Here is a 24,631-nt window from a genome sequence, read left to right on the forward strand (position 1 = left end):
GCATGTATGCATTAGTTTTCAAAGCTACAACACTTTCGCTTAATAACCGCGCTGAAGAAGCTTAGTATGATATAACTAATATTTAAGGAGATTTTCTGCATGTAATTGACTGCAATGCAACATCTGCAAGAAGTTAATGAAAACTATATGAATTTGTAAATATAAGTAATATTAAGTAGGTATAAAAATATATATATTATTCGGCTATTGCAATCGAATTCAGTTGTTATCAAAATGTTGCTTGTATATCAGGTATGTCACTATATATATAGCATGCATGTTTAAAAGCATTAAACTAAAATAACACGTGAAAAATTTAAATACAATTTTCACAAATTGTTTAAGCTTATATCAATGAGTTAGATAAAAAAAAATAAAGTCTGTCATAAATCTTTTTTTTTTCATGATGGCTTTTAAATGCTGAAGAGATGTGTTTCCTGTGCAATAGGAGGTTCGAAGATATAAAAAATTTAGAAAAAAAATTAAACATTTTTTTTTTCATTACGCATTTTATTAATTATTTTATTAGTTGTTACTTTATCCTATGGAAAAAAAATCATTCAAAAAAATCTATTCGTTTTGGCCCGGATGACTTTTAAAATGTATATATCATTGAAAAAGCTCCAAAGTATCTCCCTTTGGTGTACAAATGACATTTTTGGCATTAAAATTGAAATATTTTTTTCTAACTCGTCGGTATTTATTATTATTTTCAAATAAGTTGTACTTAAAATAAACGATTGTAAAATTTGAGCTATTTCTGTAATTGAGTTTTAGTTTTATTTTGTTATAACCTCTATTTCTCCTATTAATTCAACAGAAATAAACTTTCCTAACTTTATGACCAACTTTAAGAGATTTCCTAAGTTAGGACCATGTTGTGAAACCACTTAAAACAAAGATATGTTAAAAGACCATCCTCAGACATGTCTTAGTCCTAAGACAGCTTCGTGAAACTGGGCTCTGTCTTTGATTAACACATTTCCATATAAATCACACTTATTCGATTTTGTTGTTTACCTGTTAAGTTGCTAGAACAAAGTTTTTTCTTAAAATACATTATTTTTAAAGACAGAATATGAAAACATATAGAATTGGCCGTCATTCCTAAGAGATTGGTAGCCTTAGAATGCAGATGTTGTATTCTTTTCTAGTTTGCCTATTTCTAAAATTTGATCAATACCAAAATCGATAAGCAAGTCAAGATCTGCAAAATATAAAGTTAGAAAGGCAAGAATCGTCAGAAAATTTCTAATTATAGTATTGACCTGGAAAGACGATATTTACCATTTTATGCGTTTTAGGCCTAATATCTTAAAATCTAAAATATAGAATAGAAATTTTTAATCGGAAACTAATCAGCTGGACACAAGGTTTATAGATAATTCAACATGGCACAAATCGTCGGTCGACACCTTTTTTGTGTTTTTACTCTTTAATGTCAATGTTTATCCAGTTTTAGCGTATGCGACTATTATCTTGAATACTCTACTAGATAGATAACCACTTCATATAGAAAAAAATATCCGCAAGACATCAGTACAGGAGTAATTGTCTTTAATAGTCTTAACTTGTAGTCTGAATTGTCATACAGGAATTTAATATTAATTCCAAAAAGTGTTTGAGATGTTTCTGACATCCGAGTTGCTGTTTAGACGGTGCGTGCTCTTTAGAACACGTATAGTTCTTCGAAAGCTTCTGAAATATCTGCATAAACTAAACAAATAACAAAGATATCAAAGTGACATAATATGTGATGCATTTATTTTAGCGCCAAGTTGAAAATATTTAATGAATATTCAATCTGACTTCATCTCTTTTTTTAAGACATATAAACGTTTTATTCCTAATTATTTCGTGTATACAATTACCTGACTTCAACTTAACTTTCTGCATTTCGTTCGTGCGGGGTTCGAGTCTAGACAGGCTATTGATAAAATGTAGATGATCTATTTAGACAACTTGATCATCTTTCAGTATATAACATGCACTTTTGTGTAAAACATACTTCATACAACTCTGTTCATTCGTTCGGAAATGAAACCCGTAACGGAAAATCAGCACTAGTACTGTATTACTTTCAAAAGTTTGGAAATATTCATTTGTGCATAACTTATAAATCAGCAAGTAATTCTTAAAAAGGTCCCAATACGTATCCATTTTAAAAAGTCTTAATTTCACAAGTGCAACACTTTTTATCGGCAAGAGTTGAACTGACTGACGGAAGTAGTCAACATTGTAATATATTTATGCACTTGATGGGAGGAGATACACTGGGACCAATAACTATTTATAAGGCATAAACAGACATAAAACGACATGGCCAAAGAAAAATATTTAAAACAAACAAAAATACAGCCCACTTCACAGATGACTAATCATTGAACAAAAGAAACACCACCCAACTACGTCATTACACAGATAATTTAAATTCAGAAAGTCAAACTTGCTCAAGATAAATAAGTCGATTATAAATGAAAGTATAATGCATGTCTGCTGCATGATATAGTTGCAGTGCACGCAACAATAATGACATTCTTCGTTATTTCTTTACATACTTATAGAATGTCTTTATGTTTATCTGCAGGTATTATGTGGGCTCTTCTTTGGAGTGGTTTATGTAACTTGTGGCCAAAATGACCAATGCTTGTCACAACCAGACTATCAGTCGCAAGGACTTGACTACAGCAGAGCAGCTGTACGGGGGACAAGGTATCAGAAGTTATGAAATTACTACAACTTAGACATGATATATATGATACTAACACAAACTCAAAATGTCAAATTTAAAAAAAAAATATATCCTAAGAGATTAACAAAAGTATATATATACATCATTACAAGAATTGCTGAATAGCACGCAAATCTGTATATACTGGACAGTTTAGCAGAACATGTTTCTCATCTTCCTTTATATTATTGTATTGCATTGTATATGAAAAGGCCATCTATGTTACAACACAAAGCCTTCAAAACGACTATGCAGTTCTATTCTAAAGGCGCAACACCACACTGAAATTTTACACTTTTATATTTACCAGGCAAATTCAACTAAAAATAAATATTCTTGTTTGAATGATCTATATTTGTATATTTACTGCGTTCATTACACATTACGTAAGGGAACCATTTCTTTCTTTATCTTTAACCACTGTCATTCACCATCTGTGTAATTGTTGTTTTTTTTATAAATATTAACGGTTATATCAAAATAGTTTTTTTGTTAATATATAAATATCAGTATTTACTATCAGTGTTTTCCATTCGGCATTTAAGCCGGGTTTGCCGACCACCTTCTTTTCAAAGCCGACCACCTTTCCATTTCAGGAGGTGGTCGGCTTTTTTTCAAAATTCCGGATTTTTTTCGGTTCCGCACCGTAAAAGTTTAAATACTTATCGCGCCTCGCAGTTTGTTTTCATTAAAAAAAAATGGCGGATCGTCAAATTTCAATGTTTTCTTATATTAATCGGGTGAATGGAAAGGCAGATGACGATGGTGATAAGGAAAATTCCAAGCCATATAAGTCAACTTAAACGGATAGTTGAATTGAAATTGTTGAAATTGAAAATAAAGTATCAAAACAACAGAAACGGCACACAGGTGATCGCGAAGATAAACAGGTTGGGAACAATCACAAAATGAGGGATATCCCTCAAATGAGGGACTGTCCATCAGGCAAGGGGTCATATTACTGTTGAAGAAAAGAAAAACTTAGATTTATTACCTTAAAAGGGGGGAAATCGTTTTATTTGGTACAACTTTTCTACAAGAGTGTCCATAATGATAAAAAGGCCAAAAACAAATATGTGCTAATTTGTTTCTCTTTAAATGTACCCCTCATAAAAGAGATAGTCATTTCATTAAAAGGTTTCCCCTCATCTGTTTCTTTTTAAATGCACCCCTCATAAAAGGGATAGTCATTACATTGAGAGGTTACCCCCTCATTTGAGGGGGTGATAAATATGAACAGGACTTTTAATGAATAATCGTCACCAAAGGATATTACTGTTCTGTGTGCCAAAAATACAGCACTTAAGCGAGGAACAGAACAGGCACTTTGTTCGATAGGCCATGCATTAGCAGACTTCGTAGGAAGAGGGAGTCCTGCAACAGCAATTATGAACTGCTATCCGATATGCACAAAACTAATTTGTCAAATCATTTAATGAAAGGCTGGTAGTGATAGCAGAAGAATGGTTCAATTCCATTAAATGTGAATACAATACTTATCCTTCCATTTGTGACCCAACCCACAGTAAAACTGAAAAAAAATAAACCCCGCTGAAAACGTTAAAAAAATCAACCGGTTGCAAGTGTAATAGTCTATTACAAGACAACTTCATATTTATTAATTTCAATTGTCTTTAACTCATAGTTCTAGTTTCAAATTTACTATAACATCACTTGTTCTTCCATCAAAAAATCTGTTTATTAACTCTACAGTGTGACATTTTCGTCAGTCTGGATCGTTATCTAAAACTGAAGATCCTCTGAAAGATAACACAGAGGATCCATGACACTTCAAAAGACTTCAAGACTCCGTCGAGGTTTTGATGAGTTAAAAGTAAAATCACAAAAATACTGAACATAGAGGAAAATCAATTCGGAAAGTCCATAATCACATGGCAAAATCAAATAACAAAACGCATCAAAAACGAATGGACAAGAACTGTCATTTTCCTAACTTGGTACAGGCATTTTCAAATGTAGAAAATGGTGGATTAAACCTGGTTCTATAGCGCTAACCCTCTCACTTTAATGACAGTCTCATCATATTCCGTTATATTTACATTAATTAAAGGGAAAATTCACGATTTTTCACTTATGGTTTAAATATGTTCATTATGACATAATATATATATTCACAAAGTTTTATTGCTATATGTGCAGTAATAAAGGAGAAATTCAATATTTAATGAAAAAATATTAACTACTTCCTGTAGGTCGTGACGTTTTCTCCTGGTTTTTGCATGCCGGGATTTAAAATACAATCATTAAAAGTCTTGGTTTTTAATCATATTTTAACGTAATCGTAAGCGCGCCGATGACTTACGCTTTATCTAAATAACCATCCGATAATAAGAAGATAAAACGCACAGACGTTCAATTGTACATATTCATGAGATAAATTGTCTATGTTAAACGTATATATTCGAATTATTTTTGTAGACAACACAAAAAGTTATAAATTTATTTTTTATTAATATATTTTCGGACTGATAAGCTGAACAAAGTAAAGTACAATAATCTGTAAAGACAATATGTTGGTGTACTCTTATTGACCTTTTACTATCTCTGCTATGACTTGGTTGATACGATGTGTGTATTCACGGTTCTGTGGCAATACTCGTAGATGGCTTGTTGAAAGGTAAATTGTTATTTGCACTTCGGTATTTAACCACGCCTCTCGGGCACATCTTGCCAGGTGTGACTGTCTATTCGGATCAGTGAATTATAAGACAAGGGAGCATTCAATATACATATTTAAAATATATATTCAAGTTGGTGACAAATAAAAATTGATCGCCGTGGAATTATTTAATTATGTTTGGTGCTATTATTTATTTTAATTCAAATAAGTTAATTTACTAAGAAATACACAATTTTCGTTTAAAGACGGGAAACTTAAATCATATGTCCGATTGAAATGATTTACACCTTTTGTCCTTGATTGATGTCTAATAAAAAGGAGAACTTAGAAATTATAAATAGCTTTACCAAAGTATTTTTATTTGTCTTTATTAGGCAAATAAATGAATGAGACCACTTAGATTTAGACTTTTTAAAAGCCACGTATAAATTAATAACTGGAACTCACTGAAGATAACTCTACCGAAGCGGAATATAATATGAACGAATAAAGAAAAAATATTTTTCTACTTAAGAAGTTTTTAAAAATTGACAGCAAATTTAAGGTCTTCTTGGAATGGAATCGAAAAATTACGAATAGATATTCTTTATCAAATGTGAAAAACGTCAACCAAATTTAATCATAATCGGGGACTATTTGACCAAAGATGTTTAAAAACAAAAGACAACGAATTTAATGTCATCTTTCCCTATTTTTGAATGTAATTATAAGTCTGTTCAACTGGCAAGAATACCCCTAAAGCGGACAAATATCTGAAAAGCAGTTTATTCTTTAAATTTGCTGTCATTGAATATCAAGAAAGAAAATAAATCCCGAAAATGATTTGAAACTTTAATACTCAATAGCTTTCCTAGAAAATATTCACATCCCTCGGGGATTATTAGTGTACGTCCAGTTGCATATGTCGGAACAATTGTGGTGATGACGAATTTCTTTCTTTATTCGAGAACAATCTAATTGATATATAAATCTGTGATTTTACTATGTTCATAACTTCGATGAACCAAAGCAAGTTATAGATCGACCTGTATTTAAATCAAATTGGTCCTCTTCTTCTTCTTCTTTTGGTATACAATAGTCTATCGAATTGGATGATTACATACTGTTAGTATACGCAAGGATTTGTATAGTTAGTATACGTGGACTAGTCTATTTACAAAACTTTTACCCCAATTTGCACAAAATGTATGTTTCTTTCTTATGTTCAATGTATAAATGTACATATTTTAAATTGCGCTGTAGTTCCGTAACTTTCTATCCGGGCGTATAAATGATACGTCGACAAGTGCGCACATTTTTTTAATCAACATTTCTGGAATGATCCAACGAATGTAGGACAGAAAGTCACAGGACAAAAAGTCACAGACAAAAAGTCACGGACAAAAAGTCACAGGACAAAAAGTCACAATTCAGTTTTTAGAGTATTTTTCTTTAAACAAGAAAAAATAGTTTTAAAAACAAAGTTTTTGTTTTTTTCTTGAACTCTTATATATAAAGCAACTTTGTAATTAAAATTTATTCAATAAACATCAATGATGAACAAATAATTGTTCTGAAAACAAAATGTCAAAGTGACTTTGTACTTAAATGGCTTCATGGTGCCAAGAAATGTCCCCTTTGCATGATTAAAATTTGATAACTTTTCATTTAACAAAGCTTATGAACAATGTCCTACACTGAAAAATAAATAGATGTAATAAAAAGAAAATATTTCAAGATCTTTCTCTTATATATTCAAACAATTGTCAAAAAAATAATTGTGACTTTTTGTCCTGTGACTTTTCGTCCTATCAAATTTGTAACTTTATGTCCTGTGACTTTTTGTCCTGTGACTTTCTGTCCGTTTACCGATCCAACTATGTCCTTTACTATTGACAACGAGTAAATATTACATTTTCCCAGAGACATATAATACAATTATATGTCTCTGATTTTCCCAAATTAACCCTTGGAAAAAATACGTATATTTGTATATATCTTCAATTTTTTTTATTTTTTTTTGTATCATTTTTTTTTTATAAATAATATTCTTTACACCAGAAATTTTATTTATAAACAAGCGTATGAGTTAAGTAATGACTAGTATATTATATCACTTTCGGACACGCAAGACAGAGATGTATATTATACATGCAACTGATAGTTCAGTTATAAGTTATCGGCCGTGTACACTGATCAATACCTACAGAAGTGAAACGATGCATGAACTTGCAAGCCCGACAGGAAATCGCTTGAATACCTGACGTGTCACCTTACACCCCTCACAATACCTTTGGGAGTAATACCTTAAGCCATGCGGGTGATCAGTGGAGCGAAGATCCTAATTTATTTGAATAAAGTTTATTACTTTAAAGAATTATGAACGAATTAGATTTTCGAAAACAATTTTCACGGAGCACTTATTTATGATTTGAACTTTGACTTTTTAACCGATTCCAATATTAACAGTTTAAAAATAACAGACTATATGGTTATTAAAAAAATAAGAACATTGTCCGTAGCAAGTAAGTTAGTCAGATAAAACAACCGTACGATTGACAAGATATCGACACGTAATTAAGACTACATCGGTTACTGTAGTTTTGTTTCTTTGTGGTTTATAGACATATCGTGATTTTTATTTGGACAAGATAACAAAATGGCGGAAGGCCGAGAACTGATACTCAAAATTTAAAATCGATGGTGATCTCTTATCTAGCGGAATAAAACTTTAATATTTATAAATTTGAGCATTTTTATACAGAATGGACATAATATCAATTTTTGATTTTTTTGCGAAGTTTCCCTTTAAATTTAATGCGTTAAATAAATAGACACAATAAATAAAATAGACATAATAAATAAAATAGTCAAAATATGGGTACATCAGTCATCATCGTAAAACAATTTTAAAAGGAACAATTTAACAGAACACAAAACATCTACTATCGACGAACACATTGATCGATTTGAGTGTCTGACGTCAGAAAATTTTATACGTCACATAAATTTGTCGTTCAATGTGCATACAAACAATTTTAAAATTTACATACTAGTAGGCAATGTTAGCATACAGGGTTAAAAAATCAAAAGTATGTAAGAATAAATTTCAGAAATAGACCGAGATTTAAATTAGTCCAAAAGTTATATATAGAATTTATAAGAATCCAAAAATAGTTTATTCCACTAAGCTTCAGATAAAGGCCGTTCTATCAATGAACCAAAAACAAAGGTATTGTGAATTTAATAACATACGGACATTTTTTTTTCTTTCTATTTTTATAATTTTTTTTTAAGTATAAAACAGATAGAACAGTTACGACTCAGGAGATCATCAAGTATCGATGTAACAGCAATGTTGAACCGTCTCAAAAAGTACTGTTATAGGTAAGTATGCATTTTTTCATCATGTATAAATATGTTAATGTAGGGGACTCTCTGGAATTTTCTAAACATGTTCAGATTTTAACTGTTTTAATACTGACCTATAATAGTTTGACATAACAGCTATAAGATATGTCCGGCCTTCGGCACCGAGAAACCCCTATCATTGTAGAACATGTGTTTGTGGAAAGCTATATAAGGCTCCGTGCGAGAAGACCAAATATTTATACTAGAATACTTGAATTGTTTTGGGCTCTTTTCCGTTCGTCTTTTTTTAATATCTATTTTGGCTTCTGTTGATAATGAGTTGTCGTGTAATAAATTATGCGATGAACATTATCTGTTACAACTTTTGCTTTTACCATTCGATTCACGGTGCTACTCTTAAAATGTAATCAACGAATACAGATAGAACGCTGGAAAACTGCCAATGACTTCAAATAAGATCATATTTTTTTAGAATTCACTTCACGGGTATAAAATGAGAAATTTAGTCAGGCAAATTTCTACACAGATAAACCAACTTGAGCGAAAACAAACAAAGAGCGAGCCAATATCTGTATGAATGATGATTTTTTATACTAATTCTGCATGTTGAAAATTCCAGGTTTTCAAAAACAAATTAACGATTTTAAGGGAAGAGCATTCGTTTATTTCACTCTACTATCAGATAAATCAAAGATTAAATTTCAAATATATCATGATAGATTAAAATATGATCATTATAGTTACAAATAGCAGGGGGGAGTGAATTCCATAGACATGCATTGCCCCTTTTGTGTTTTTTTTCATATTTTCTTTATCTAATTACACAGTTATGTTGAGGGAAGTTAACCATTTTGACAGACATATATTTTTTTTCGGATTTGTTCAGCGTTTTGAAAATTAAGCGATTTTTTCACAGATTCTGAACTAGAATTTACATTAAATGTCTTTCCAGATCCGTTACCAGGGTTTTCACGATCGTCTCGCAATACTTGGCCGCCGTTAGATATTCTTTCACTATCATTTCTCTCGTTAAACCGAATGACACCCGTAAAGATGGACTATTAGAAAATTAACAGATAACTTTCTTTCTAACCATAATGGTTTCTTAGAATGGTTGTGATAACATTGGTTTAAAAATTCAAATCTTCGTGAATAAATGATTTTTTTAACAAAACAAATGACTTACAAGAGCATATAGTATATAGGTAATAATTACTATAACACGCCTATGTGTTGTTTTATTTTTTATGTAGAAGCAATTTCCGTTCCACTGTCAAACATGACGATTACAAACCAGATACATACACAGAGCCACAAAAGGGGGAATGGGTTGTTACTTCATTATGCGACTCTACTCCTACTTCTACTACGTTTAAAGGACATTGGGTAGATAAATGTTATCTGTACCGTGAGTGGAGGAATTGGGTGTGTCCACATGTTAAGTGTAGCCAGAGGTAAGCATCTGTAACTATGGTAACATTATACAAATATGAAATTTGTATTTCGTTTAAAAGTTGTGCGCACATGATTTAAATTCTCGAGTGCAAATATTTGAAATTTCAACTTTGGCACTAAGAGGCTCCGTAAAAATCCGCTTCTTTTCAAAAACTTTTAATTTCTGATCTCGTTACTTCTATAAATGATAAATCAACAGTTGAAGCGGGGATATATTTTGTTTGTTTTGTCTTTTTATTGCTACATTTAAATGACGACCACGCACCCAGATTTGTATTCTTTCTTATAAAAGTATTTTGAAAACTTAATACTGTCAATTCTGATTAATTAATATTAGTTTAACGTCCAATGACAAATATGCCATACAAATTTAAGACCATTATCTATTCTGTAACTAAACCTATATGAATTGATTATATGATTTTTAAAGGAAGGCTTGAAACTTTCCATCTATAAATTTCTATTTAATATATTTTAAGCACAGTAGCATCTGATGTTCTTGAGACACCGGACAAATATAAATAATGTATTTTCTTTCTTTCTTTTATTTTAGGTTGTGTAATGGAGTAAAAGCACCAAATTTGTACACGTGGTATGTCTGTCAACCTGACAGTTACTATTATATAGAACTACTGCTAGCCTGTTGGGAAAATAAAAAATGGGTCTTAAAAACCAAAAGAGTTTGGTTCCCGCGCTGTTGTGGATGTAAGAAATATTCATGGCAATGTGTTTGAGACATAAATGCAAAAGAATTATCATGGTATTAAAAAAAATATAAACTTACAAACGACTTGTTTTAACTTTTTTATATAATTTTACACATACTAAGCAGTCACCAAAAAAACTGTTTCTACTTTCTTCATTAAAGAGGGACGAAAGTAAAGAAAAGCACATTCAAACTATAGTAAGTTAAAAATGATCTGACAACTCAGTGGCTCAAAATGACAAACAAACAAACAAACAAACAAATAGACGTATAAGGTCACTAGCACACTATGTAACGAATTTGTCTTACCGACTATCTTAACATGTGATATTTAGACTAGTGGACTATAAAAATTAGCAAGTCTTCAAAATTGTTAAACTAGTATTGTGAAGAAACTTCCATTGGTCTATTCAAAAACAAAATGCAAACAATAACAACTTGTGCTTTAAGTGTGTTGTATGGAATTAATTTCAATCGTTCATTATCCATTTAATCGTCTGTTGAAACCTTTAAGATTTTTCTCTAACCGCCGTATAAAGGGACACAACTCCACTACTAACCTAATATGGAACCTTAAAAACCTAATATGGAATATACACGGTCCCGCGGTTGCTCTTAAGCGATCATATTCTCAGAAATGTAAAGGAGGTAAGATAATTTACTATATACGCGCATATAGATATGATTTAATTGATTGAGCAATTTGTTAATATATTGTATGGACTATTGAAGAGCAACACGTTTTTTTTTGGACTGACATTGGGAAAAAGATGATAGTTTGGTACATATATGGAAAGACAGAAATGTTGCCATTCAATTGGTTTCCATTACAGATATTGATACTGATTGAAGATCCTGACAAACAATACAATGTTTACCTTGTTGCATTCGCTAATTATGGTGAATAATTTTTCGCTTATTGTTTTAGTTGGCATCAATTTGTCCTAAGTCAAGGACTATACTGGACCATACTGCGTTGAATAAAATATAAATAAAAATGTAACAAAAAGACCGAGCAGCTCAGGACACTTTGAAAATTTCTTAGATTGGTCGCATCGTTAAAGTATCCAACCATGGGAAATGAAGTTAGTCAAACTTCCATATTCAGTCAATTGTGTTATGCATTTAAAGGGGAATAAAGAATGGTCAAAATGCACAGAAAAGTCGAACAAAAAGCATAAAGAATAGAGAAAATAGAGTTAAAAAGATAAAAAAACAGAGAATAAAGGGGTGCTAGAATAGAAAGAATAGTGAATAATTGACAAACAAATATAAATAATAGATAAAGAAGACCTAGATATGTTAAAGAAAGCAGAAATGAAGGACGCCCATACAGACCCTCTTTTATGGTAAGGGAGGAATATAATACAAATTATCATGACACATATTTACAGGTGAATCTATAAGTTACCAATGCCACAGTGTGGGAACGGAACTGTACGGTTTTCTAATATTTTGGTCATTCGGGAGACTGTCAAGCGGTGCTCCGACATTCGAAAAATAACAAGTTACTTGATGGAAACTTTGACGAACTCTTATGTTCCTATATAACGTTTCTGCTTCAAGTTTTGATAGCTAAAACATTCTTTATGTAAATATGAACCAATAAAATAATAAGAAAGATATATGCATCAAAACGTTTTCCTTAGAATGGTGGAGCTCCGTGTAAAACGATCAAAATTGTCACACAACAGCGATCAAAAATGTCAAATTAACATAGAAAAATCATTGTTTGCTACCTAGATTTTCACATGCACCTTTTCTGATATATAGTCTTACCTGTCTAAAAGTTTCAAAGCCATTGTCCCAGTAGAAATCCAAATATATTCATTTTCTCCATGTCGGATATTTTTATTGACTGTACAATTGCTCGCAAGTTGACTGTAATATCACTCGGAGCCTTCCTGTAAATCACTTGGAGCTTTCCTGTAGAATTGCTTGGCCAAATTTATTAAATACATTGCATATGCATTGCATTGGTTGTTTATTGCTGTCCTATTTGTTCATCTATGGTATTTGAAGTGAAAATAAGGACAAAACCAGTCATTTTGACAATTAAGATTCTATCAAGGAACCCTTTTAAAGTGACTATATCAGAGACAAAAACAAAACGTGTACACTACACATAAAAAAGAAGATGTGATATGATTGCCAAAGAGACAACTTTCCACAAGAGACCAAAATGACACAGAAATTACCAACTATAGGTCACCGTACGGTCGTCAGCAATGAATAAAGCCCATACCGTATAGACATCTTTAAAATGTCCCGAAATAACAATGGAAAACGACTTCGGAAAACTAACGGCTTATTTATGTACAAAAAATGAACGAAAAACAAATATGTAACACATAAACAAACAACCACTGAATAAGTATACAAGACAAAAAGAAAAGGACAGTACAAAATATGTTAAGCATCTAATCTTAAATAAAAATGAAAATAATCCTCGTACAAAATAAATATTTATATATACTGAAAAGATTCTCTGGAAAGTTAATTGGCATATTTTGAATTTTACTTAATATATTATTCACCAATAAGACCAAACTATAAAAATCAGATGAATAATCGGATCATCATACTATCAATGACGATATCAGACCTGGTGCGGATCCCGCCTTTCTACAAAGGGGGATCAAAACCACGGAACACCATAAAAATCGAAAAACAATAGGCTTCAACCACCAAAAACTCCCTCTCCCCACATACCAGATCCGCTAATGCAGGCTGCAGCCATTCAAATAAAACGTTCAAAAATCATTAACACTTTTGAGCGTATAATTTAGGTTAAAACAAAAGTCGATAACAATACCAAAAATCGTAACAGAAAAAGGAGAGAAAAATCATACCAGACATATATTGTAATGGATTGCAGTAGTTTTAATAAATATTTAGATGACAAAAGTATCATGGAAAACATAAACTGATCATGAATGTGGCTGAAGGAGTTTAGCATTATCTACTTAAGAGTTATAATTAGGCATATGCCACTAGAAACTATTACAGCAAAATGCATTGACTATAGCTTGCTTGCTAGCTGGACCGTGAAGTCATAAGAAGGTTAAGTAGGTTACCCTCCTTTCGGAGTAGTCTAGTTGGCCAAATGATGAAAAGAAAAGCTCCGAGTGATTGTACAGGAAGGCTCCGAGTGATATTACAGTCAACTTGCGAGCGATTGTACAGTCAATAAAAATATCCGACATGGAGAAAATGAATATATTTAGATTTCTACTGGGACAATGGCTTTGAAACTTTTAGACAGGTAAGACTATATATCAGAAAAGGTACAAGTGAAAATCCAGGTAGCAAACATTGATTTTTCGATGTTTATTTTACATTTTTGATCGCTGTTGTGTGACAATTTTGATCGTTTTACACGGAGCTCCGCCATTCTAAGGAAAACGTTTCGATGCATTTATCTTTCTTATTATTTTATTGGTTCATATTTACATAAAGAATGTTTTAGCTATCAATACTTGAAGCAGAAACGTTATATAGGAACATACGAGTTCGTCAAAGTTTCCATCAAGCAACTTGTTATTTTTCGAATGTTGGAGCACCGCTTGACAGTCTCCCGAATGACCAAATTATTAGAAAACCGTACAGTTCCGTTCCCACACTGTGAATGCAGTGGCGTGGAAATATTCTTGTCGCAGGCTTATTTAAACTTATTTGTATTGTAAATGTTTTTTTTACACATGTACACGACGTTTTTCCGCGGTTCATACACAAAGTTTTATATTATTTCTTACCGAAAGATTTGCACATACATGTAGTCCTCGAAAATGTATGAGCAGGGAAGACCTGGTTATGCCTGAAAAATCTCGTGATATTGTATATGATTCTATATATTTGATATTTTAACAAGTGACTGAGCTGAATCATTTGTATTGATTCGGAAAGAAAGGGACCGTAGAATAAACATGATGTGTAAAAATTATAAAGCTTTTACATGTGTTCAAAGTATTAGAATTTCAAAGAATTTATAGTGTTAATAAAAGGGATTTTTACCACAAGGAGCCACATCAAGAAATGATTTTTGGGGTATACTAATTTTCGAAAACATGAATCGCAATTCGTAAGTCCGATAAAACGATTTAACAACTTCTGTAAAAATGTCCCAGCTTCGATACAATTATCATACATATTCAAGTTTACGATATGGACAGCTTCAGGGGGGAGTTGCCATTACCGCTTATGTGCCATTACCGCTTATGGGTAATCAATTAAGGATATTGGCCCATATGGGGAAATCATTGCAAAATTCTAAGGTAAATTCTCTAAGGTTTCAATTTTTTTTTATTTATATGGCGGGTATAACTGACACGTCACTGAATTGAAGTTGTAGTATAAGCTGGCTCTTTCCCTTAAACATCATTACTATTTATTGGCATATGATATTATTTTTTTCGCAAATTGCGAAAATAGCCGCCAGCGGAAACCTTGGGCATATCTATATTTTCATATGCAAAAAAAAACACTTGAAACAACGCAAAAAACTATTATTAAAATTTTGGTTGCTCGTCCAATTTTGTCAATATAAACAGAATTATCTTTCAAAACAACTGCATGGCATACAAGTGGTATGATTAGCTTGCTATGAAACCAGCTTAATTCACTATTTTCTTCGGAAATGCATTTTCCAAGTCAGAAATATGGCAGGTTTTTTTCAATTATTCCGTTGATTGACAGTATTTAATTGTGTTAGACTAGATTTCATGGACTGTCCCTTCTTGATTTGCCATCGAGTTCTGTATTTTTTTTTAAACTTTGTTCATGTTTTATTAAAACATTGCAAGCATTGTCATCATTGGATTGGTTGACTGCTTTTAAGTAAATATCCAACGTGTAATGCACATCTTTTTTAGTATAAAAGAGTTATTACCTTCCTCTGTAATGTTTTATACTTTTGTCCATTTGTTTTATTCCATCCTTGTACATCTTCCAATGAAGTGACCTGTCTTTCGTCTGAATCAACTATCCGCACTATAATTACCTTTCAGAGCTCATCTAGGCCACGCAGTTCTCTCTTATTTTGTAGTATTCAACAACCAAATGAATTCTTAAAAAGAGTCCTTCTGTTCAGTTTCCTCATTTGTTGAAAATCTGCAAAAAAAGGATGATATCACTTAAAACTATATAGTGTACTGAAAAGGGCTCCTTTCATTTACGATGACTTTTTTAAAAATTTGGGCAGATATTTTGGAAAGAAAATATCAACTAGAGGCTCTAAAGAGCCTGTGTCGCTCACCTTGGTATATGTGAATTAAACAAAGGAAGCAGACAGTTCATGACAAAATTGTGTTTAGGTGATTGTGATGTGTTTGTACATCTAACTTTACTGAACATTCTTGCTTCTTACAATTATCTCTATCTATAATGAACTTGTCCGTGTAGTTTCAGTGGAAAATGTTAGTAAAAATTTACAAATTTTATGAAAATTGTTAAAATTGATTATAAAGGACAATAACTTCTAGGGGTCAATTGACCATTTTGGTCATTTTGAATTATTTTTGAGTCTTAAATTGTTGTACATTATTGCTGTTTACAGTTTATCTCTATCTATAATTAATATTCAAGATAATAACCCAATTTGGAGGCAGCAACCTAACAATGAATTGTCAGATTCATCTAAAAATTTCAGAGCAGATAGATCTTGACCAGATAAACAATTGTACCCATGTCAGATTTGCTCTAAATGCTTTGGTTTTTGAGTTATAAGCCAAAAACTGCATTTTACCCCTATGTTCTATTTTTAGCCCTTGCGGCCATCTTGGTTGGTTTGCCCGGTCACAAAACACAAATTTTAAACTAGATAGCCTTATAATGATTCTGGCTATGTTTTGTAAAATTTGGCCCAGTAGTTACAGAGGAGAAGATTTTTGTAAAAGTTAACCAAGATTTACGAAAAATGGTTAAAAATTGACTATAAAGGGCAATAACTCCTAAAGGGGTCAACTGACCATTTTGATTTATTGTAAATCTTACTTTGTTGAACATTATTGCTGTTTACAGTTTATCTCCATCTATAATAATATTCAAGATAATAACCAAAAACAGTAAAATTTCATTAAAATTACCAATTTAGGGGCAGCAACCCAACAATGGGTTGTCTGATTCATCTGAAAATTTCAGGGCAAATAGATCTTGACCTGATAAACAATTTTACTCCATGTCAGATTTGCTCTAAATGCTTTGTTTTTTGAGTTATAAGCCAAAAACTGCATTTTACCCCCTATGTTCTATTTTTAGCCATGGCGGCCATGTTTTTTTGATGAAATGGGAATTCAAACACAAACTTTATTCTAGATACCCTTGGAATCAATCAGATGAAATTTGGTTAGAATTGGTTCAGTAGTTTCAGAGAAGAAGATTTTGTAAAAGTTAACGACGACGGACGACGGACGACGGACGCCAAGTGATGGGAAAATCTCACTTGGCTCTTCGGGCCCGGTGAGCTTAAAACCTGTTGAGATTGAATTCGGGAAAATCTTAATTAATACAGACAGAGCTAACAATTCTTCAATCTTGTTGTTACTTTCATAGTGTATTCATTGCTTTCATACTACATGTAAGCATGTGAAGGAATGAAGTTATTCGTCTTGTATGCCATTCTATAAATATGAAAATTGCATGCTGTGTTTAAAGAAAGAAATACGACATAAGTGACCATCATATTTTCGTGCCCCATGCAAAATGTGATTGTCACTTATTTCATTTCGTTCTGTGTTACATAAATTATGTGATGAACAGCGGCTTTCATTTCATAGTAGCATATATACTATTAAACGACAAGACCTCATTTTGGGTGTTGCTTCTCTTCTTTCCACAATAAATTAATCATCATGCCTCTGTGTCCTATGGGTACAGTGCATAATCGCATTTGTCATCCATTCATATGATTATTCAGATTGAGTTATTTTGGGTGAAAATCGAGATAATAGACGTCCGGATATGTTTCCGTCATTGGGCGAAATTTTAAGTCTGATTACACTTCCGGTTTGCGTTTTTCCGTATAGTATACTGAATTGGAAAGTGACAGAGTAAGTTGATTCTTCCTATATTTGCGTAAAAATCATGCATTTAGCAACAAAAATATATCATCTGAACACATATTTTCTTAAAAAAATCAAACTGGGATGGGATCTTCTTCATCCGAAGGAAAAAAGGTTGCGTGTTCGAATCTCGCTGCCGGGGTTGCAAAAATCATCTCCTATAATAAATGTAACTTTTCTTTCGGAGACATTCATTATCACTGAACTATAGTTCACAATTCTTCAGAAAATAACCAATGAAGCAAATTTTAAGATATTTTTGGGGGCATTTCAGAGACTTGTTTCATCGCCATTTGCTGACGTACAAATGTGGTTAATGGCTAAAATTAATCCTCAGATAACCAGCAATGTGATTTACTGTGCATCAAACTTCTATCATTATCGGTTTAGAGTCAAGTCGACTCTTATAACATGTATTTTTTCTGTTAAAACCAATTATTTTTCTTGGAATTTTGAAGAATATTTTCAAAAAGAAGGGCGTAGAAAACTGCTTTTTTGGGGAATAATGACTTTTTTCAATAATTGTGCATTGAGATTTTGAAGAATAGTATCAAATTAATAGGTATAACATGTACACTAGTTAAAAATATATTTTTTAGTGTACCAGCGCAATCGCAAACTTGAAATGCGCTAAAAATCCGAAGTCATTTCTTAAAGATGTAGTATGGTAAAAGAGACAAAAAGTCACTAAAATATCCTGAAAATTTGTTTGGCAAAGTTGAAAAAGATGTAACAAAACATGATTTCGTCAGTGTTGGGGTATAAATAATACAGTTGAAAACACTTTGTTTGTTCGGATAAAGGAACATGTATGACCATGTATATTTCACTGAATTGGAAAATGACAGAGTAGGTTAATTCTTCCTATATTTGTGTAAAAATCATGCATTTAGCAACAAAAATATATCATCTGAACACATAGTTTCTTAAAGAAATCAAACTGGGATGGGATCTTCTTAATTATTTTTTTTTTCGATTATGATTTGTAGACTTAAGTACTTAAATTTTGAAATTTTTGAGTCGGTGCCAGTGGTACAGGGGTATGCTGAACCATCCGAAGGAAAAAAGGTTGCGTGTTCGAATCTCGCTGCCGGGGTTGCAAAAAACATCTCCTATAATAAATGTAACTTTTCTTTCGGAGACATTCATTATCACTGAACTATAGTACACAGTTCTTCAGAAAATAACCAATGAAGCAAATTTTAAGATATATTTGGGGACATTTCAGAGACTTGTTTCATCGCCATTTGCTGACGTACAAATGTGGTTAATGGCTCAAATTAATCCTCAGATAACCAGCAATGTGATTTACTGTGCATCAAACTTCTATCATTATCGGTTTAGAGTCAAGTCGACTCTTATGACATGTATTTTTTCTGTTAAAACCAATTATTTTTCTTGGAATTTTGAAGAATATTTTCAAAAAGAAGGGCGTAGAAAACTGCTTTTTTGGGGAATAATGACTTTTTTCAATAATTGTGCATTGAGATTTTGAAGAATAGTATCAAATTAATAGGTATAACATGTACACTAGTTAAAAATATATTTTTTTAGTGTATCAGCGCAATCGCAAACTTGAAATGCGCTGAAAATCCGAAGTCATTTCTTAAAGATGTAGTATGGTAAAAGAGACAAAATGTCACTAAAATATCCTGAATATTTGTTTGGCAAAGTTGAAATAGATGTAACAAAACATGATTTCGTCAATGTTGGGGTATAAATAATACAGTTGAAAACACTTTGTTTGTTCAGATAAAGGAACATGTATGACCATGTATATTTCACTGAATTGGAAAATGACAGAGTAAGTTGATTCTTCCTATATTTGCGTAAATATCATGCATTTAGCAACAAAAATATATCATCTGAACACATAGTTTCTTAAAGAAATCAAACTGGGATGGGATCTTCTTAATTTTTTTTTTTCGATTTTGAGTTGTAGACTTAAGTACTTAAATTTTGAAATTTTTGAGTTGGTGCCAGTGGTACAGGGGTATGCTGAACTATCCGAAAGAAAAAAGGTTGCGTGTTCGAATCTCGCTGCCGGGGTTGCAAAAATCATCTCCTATAATAAATGTAACTGTTCTTTCGGAGACATTCATTATCACTGAACTATAGTACACAGTTCTTCAGAAAATAACCAATGAAGCAAATTTTAAGATATTTTTAGGGGCATTTCAGAGACTTGTTTCATCGCCATTTGCTGACGTACAAATGTTGTTAAGGGCTCAAATTAATCCTCAGATAACCAGCAATGTGATTTACTGTACATAAAACTTCTATCATTAATGACATGTATTTTTTCTGTTAAAACCATTTATTTTTCACAAGATATTAATACTTATTTTCTAAACTTTTTCCTTAGTGTAGCCCGAGTTTGCATATTCAAAACACGGAATTTAAAAGTTTTTCATGACAAAGAAATATTTTTTACACAAAACACTTTATTAAATTCTTCAACTTTGTATTTGTTTGGCTTTTTAACTATTTTGATCTGAGCGTCACTGATGAGTCCTATGTAGACGAAACGCGCGTCTGGCGTATAAAATTATAATCCTGGTACTTTTGATAACTATTTACACCACTGGGTCGATGCCACTGCTGGTGGACGTTTCGTCCCCGAGGGTATCACCAGCCCAGTAGTCAGCACTTCGGTGTTGACATGAATATCAATTATATGGTCATTTTTATAAATTTTCTGTTTACAAAACTTTGATTTTTTCGAAAAACTAAGGATTTTCTTACCCCAGGAGTAGATTACCTTAGCCGTATTTGGCACAACTTTTTGGAATTTTGGGTCCTCAATGCTCTTCAACTTTGTATTTGTTTGGCTTTTTAACTATGTTGATCTGAGCGTCACTGATGAGTCTTATGTAGACGAAACGCGCGTCTGGCGTATAAAATTATAATCCTGGTACTTTTGATAACTATTTACACCACTGGGTCGATGCCACTGCTGGTGGACGTTTCGTCCCCGAGGGTATCACCAGCCCAGTAGTCAGCACTTCGGTGTTGACATGAATATCAATTATATGGTCATTTTTATAAATTTTCTGTTTACAAAACTTTGATTTTTTCGAAAAACTAAGGATTTTCTTACCCCAGGAGTAGATTACCTTAGCCGTATTTGGCACAACTTTTTGGAATTTTGGGTCCTCAATGCTCTTTAACTTTGTATTTGTTTGGCTTTTTAACTATTTTGATCTGAGCGTCACTGATGAGTCTTATGTAGACGAAACGCGCGTGTGGCGTATAAAATTATAATCCTGGTACTTTTGATAACTATTTACACCACTGGGTCGATGCCACTGCTGGTGGACGTTTCGTCCCCGAGGGTATCACCAGCCCAGTAGTCAGCACTTCGGTGTTGACATGAATATCAATTATATGGTCATTTTTATAAATTTTCTGTTTACAAAACTTTGATTTTTTCGAAAAACTAAGGATTTTCTTACCCCAGGAGTAGATTACCTAAGCCGTATTTGGCACAACTTTTTGGAATTTTGGGTCCTCAATGCTCTTCAACTTTGTATTTGTTTGGCTTTTTAACTATTTTGATCTGAGCGTCACTGATGAGTCTTATGTAGACGAAACGCGCGTCTGGCGTATAAAATTATAATCCTGGTACTTTTGATAACTATTTACACCACTGGGTCGATGCCACTGCTGGTGGACGTTTCGCCCCCGAGGGTATCACCAGCCCAGTAGTCAGCACTTCGGTGTTGACATGAATATCAATTATATGGTCATTTTTATAAATTTTCTGTTTACAAAACTTTGATTTTTTTCGAAAAACTAAGGATTTTCTTACCCCAGGAGTAGATTACCTTAGCCGTATTTGGCACAACTTTTTGAAATTTTGGGTCCTCAATGCTCTTCAACTTTGTATTTGCTTGGCTCTTTAACTATTTTGATCTGAGCGTCACTGATGAGTCTTATGTAGACTAAACGCGCGTCTGGCGTATACAATTATAATCCTGGTACTTTTGATAACTATTTACACCACTGGGTCGATGCCACTGCTGGTGGACGTTTCGTCCCCGAGGGTATCACCAGCCCAGTAGTCAGCACTTCGGTGTTGACATGAATATCAATTATATGGTCATTTTTATAAATTTTCTGTTTACAAAACTTTGATTTTTTCGAAAAACTAAGGATTTTCTTACCCCAGGAGTAGATTACCTTAGCCGTATTTGGCACAACTTTTTGGAATTTTGGGTCCTCAATGCTCTTCAACTTTGTATTTGTTTGGCTTTTTAACTATGTTGATCTGAGCGTCACTGATGAGTCTTATGTAGACGAAACGCGCGTCTGGCGTATAAAATTATAATCCTGGTACTTTTGATAACTATTTACACCACTGGGTCGATGCCACTGCTGGTGGACGTTTCGTCCCCGAGGGTATCACCAGCCCAGTAGTCAGCACTTCGGTGTTGACATGAATATCAATTATATGGTCATTTTTATAAATTTTCTGTTTACAAAACTTTGATTTTTTCGAAAAACTAAGGATTTTCTTACCCCAGGAGTAGATTACCTTAGCCGTATTTGGCACAACTTTTTGGAATTTTGGGTCCTCAATGCTCTTCAACTTTGTATTTGCTTGGCTCTTTAACTATTTTGATCTGAGCGTCACTGATGAGTCTTATGTAGACGAAACGCGCGTGTGGCGTATAAAATTATAATCCTGGTACTTTTGATAACTATTTACACCACTGGGTCGATGCCACTGCTGGTGGACGTTTCGTCCCCGAGGGTATCACCAGCCCAGTAGTCAGCACTTCGGTGTTGACATGAATATCAATTATATGGTCATTTTTATAAATTTTCTGTTTACAAAACTTTGATTTTTTCGAAAAACTAAGGATTTTCTTACCCCAGGAGTAGATTACCTTAGCCGTATTTGGCACAACTTTTTGGAATTTTGGGTCCTCAATGCTCTTCAACTTTGTATTTGTTTGGCTTTTTAACTATTTTGATCTGAGCGTCACTGATGAGTCTTATGTAGACGAAACGCGCGTCTGGCGTATAAAATTATAATCCTGGTACTTTTGATAACTATTTACACCACTGGGTCGATGCCACTGCTGGTGGACGTTTCGTCCCCGAGGGTATCACCAGCCCAGTAGTCAGCACTTCGGTGTTGACATGAATATCAATTATATGGTCATTTTTATAAATTTTCTGTTTACAAAACTTTGATTTTTTTCGAAAAACTAAGGATTTTCTTACCCCAGGAGTAGATTACCTTAGCCGTATTTGGCACAACTTTTTGGAATTTTGGGTCCTCAATGCTCTTCAACTTTGTATTTGTTTGGCTTTTTAACCATTTTGATCTGAGCGTCACTGATGAGTCTTATGTAGACGAAACGCGCGTCTGGCGTATAAAATTATAATCCTGGTACTTTTGATAACTATTTACACCACTGGGTCGATGCCACTGCTGGTGGACGTTTCGTCCCCGAGGGTATCACCAGCCCAGTAGTCAGCACTTCGGTGTTGACATGAATATCAATTATATGGTCATTTTTATAAATTTTCTGTTTACAAAACTTTGATTTTTTCGAAAAACTAAGGATTTTCTTACCCTAGGAGTAGATTACCTTAGCCGTATTTGGCACAACTTTTTGGAATTTTGGGTCCTCAATGCTCTTCAACTTTGTATTTGTTTGGCTTTTTAACTATTTTGATCTGAGCGTCACTGATGAGTCTTATGTAGACGAAACGCGCGTCTGGCGTATAAAATTATAATCCTGGTACTTTTGATAACTATTTACACCACTGGGTTGATGCCACTGCTGGTGGACGTTTCGTCCCCGAGGGTATCACCAGCCCAGTAGTCAGCACTTCGGTGTTGACATGAATATCAATTATATGGTCATTTTTATAAATTTTCTGTTTACAAAACTTTGATTTTTTCGAAAAAATAAGGATTTTCTTACCCCAGGAGTAGATTACCTTAGCCGTATTTGGCACAACTTTTTGGAATTTTGGGTCCTCAATGCTCTTCAACTTTGTATTTGTTTGGCTTTTTAACTATTTTGATCTGAGCGTCACTGATGAGTCTTATGTAGACGAAACGCGCGTCTGGCGTATAAAATTATAATCCTGGTACTTTTGATAACTATTTACACCACTGGGTCGATGCCACTGCTGGTGGACGTTTCGTCCCCGAGGGTATCACCAGCCCAGTAGTCAGCACTTCGGTGTTGACATGAATATCAATTATATGGTCATTTTTATAAATTTTCTGTTTACAAAACTTTGATTTTTTTCGAAAAACTAAGGATTTTCTTACCCCAGGAGTAGATTACCTTAGCCGTATTTGGCACAACTTTTTGGAATTTTGGGTCCTCAATGCTCTTCAACTTTGTATTTGTTTGGCTTTTTAACCATTTTGATCTGAGCGTCACTGATGAGTCTTATGTAGACGAAACGCGCGTCTGGCGTATAAAATTATAATCCTGGTACTTTTGATAACTATTTACACCACTGGGTCGATGCCACTGCTGGTGGACGTTTCGTCCCCGAGGGTATCACCAGCCCAGTAGTCAGCACTTCGGTGTTGACATGAATATCAATTATATGGTCATTTTTATAAATTTTCTGTTTACAAAACTTTGATTTTTTCGAAAAACTAAGGATTTTCTTACCCCAGGAGTAGATTACCTTAGCCGTATTTGGCACAA

The 24,631-nt window shown here is 33.1% G+C and overlaps 1 protein-coding gene across 1 annotated transcript; it reads left to right on the top strand.

The window, feature by feature from the left end:
• The first annotated feature begins 218 nt into the window (after positions 1-218).
• LOC134684175 (uncharacterized) lies at positions 219-10,953 on the top strand. The gene is made up of 6 exons (XM_063543456.1): positions 219-252; positions 2,588-2,721; positions 8,488-8,494; positions 8,659-8,738; positions 9,977-10,177; positions 10,732-10,953. The coding sequence occupies exons 1-6, from the start codon at positions 235-237 to the stop codon at positions 10,910-10,912; spliced, it is 621 nt and encodes a 206-aa protein (XP_063399526.1). The 5' UTR covers positions 219-234; the 3' UTR covers positions 10,913-10,953.
• The last annotated feature ends 13,678 nt before the right edge of the window (positions 10,954-24,631 follow it).

This window comes from Mytilus trossulus, chromosome 9 (genome assembly GCF_036588685.1).
Source record: "Mytilus trossulus isolate FHL-02 chromosome 9, PNRI_Mtr1.1.1.hap1, whole genome shotgun sequence".
Taxonomy (NCBI): domain Eukaryota; kingdom Metazoa; phylum Mollusca; class Bivalvia; order Mytilida; family Mytilidae; genus Mytilus; species Mytilus trossulus.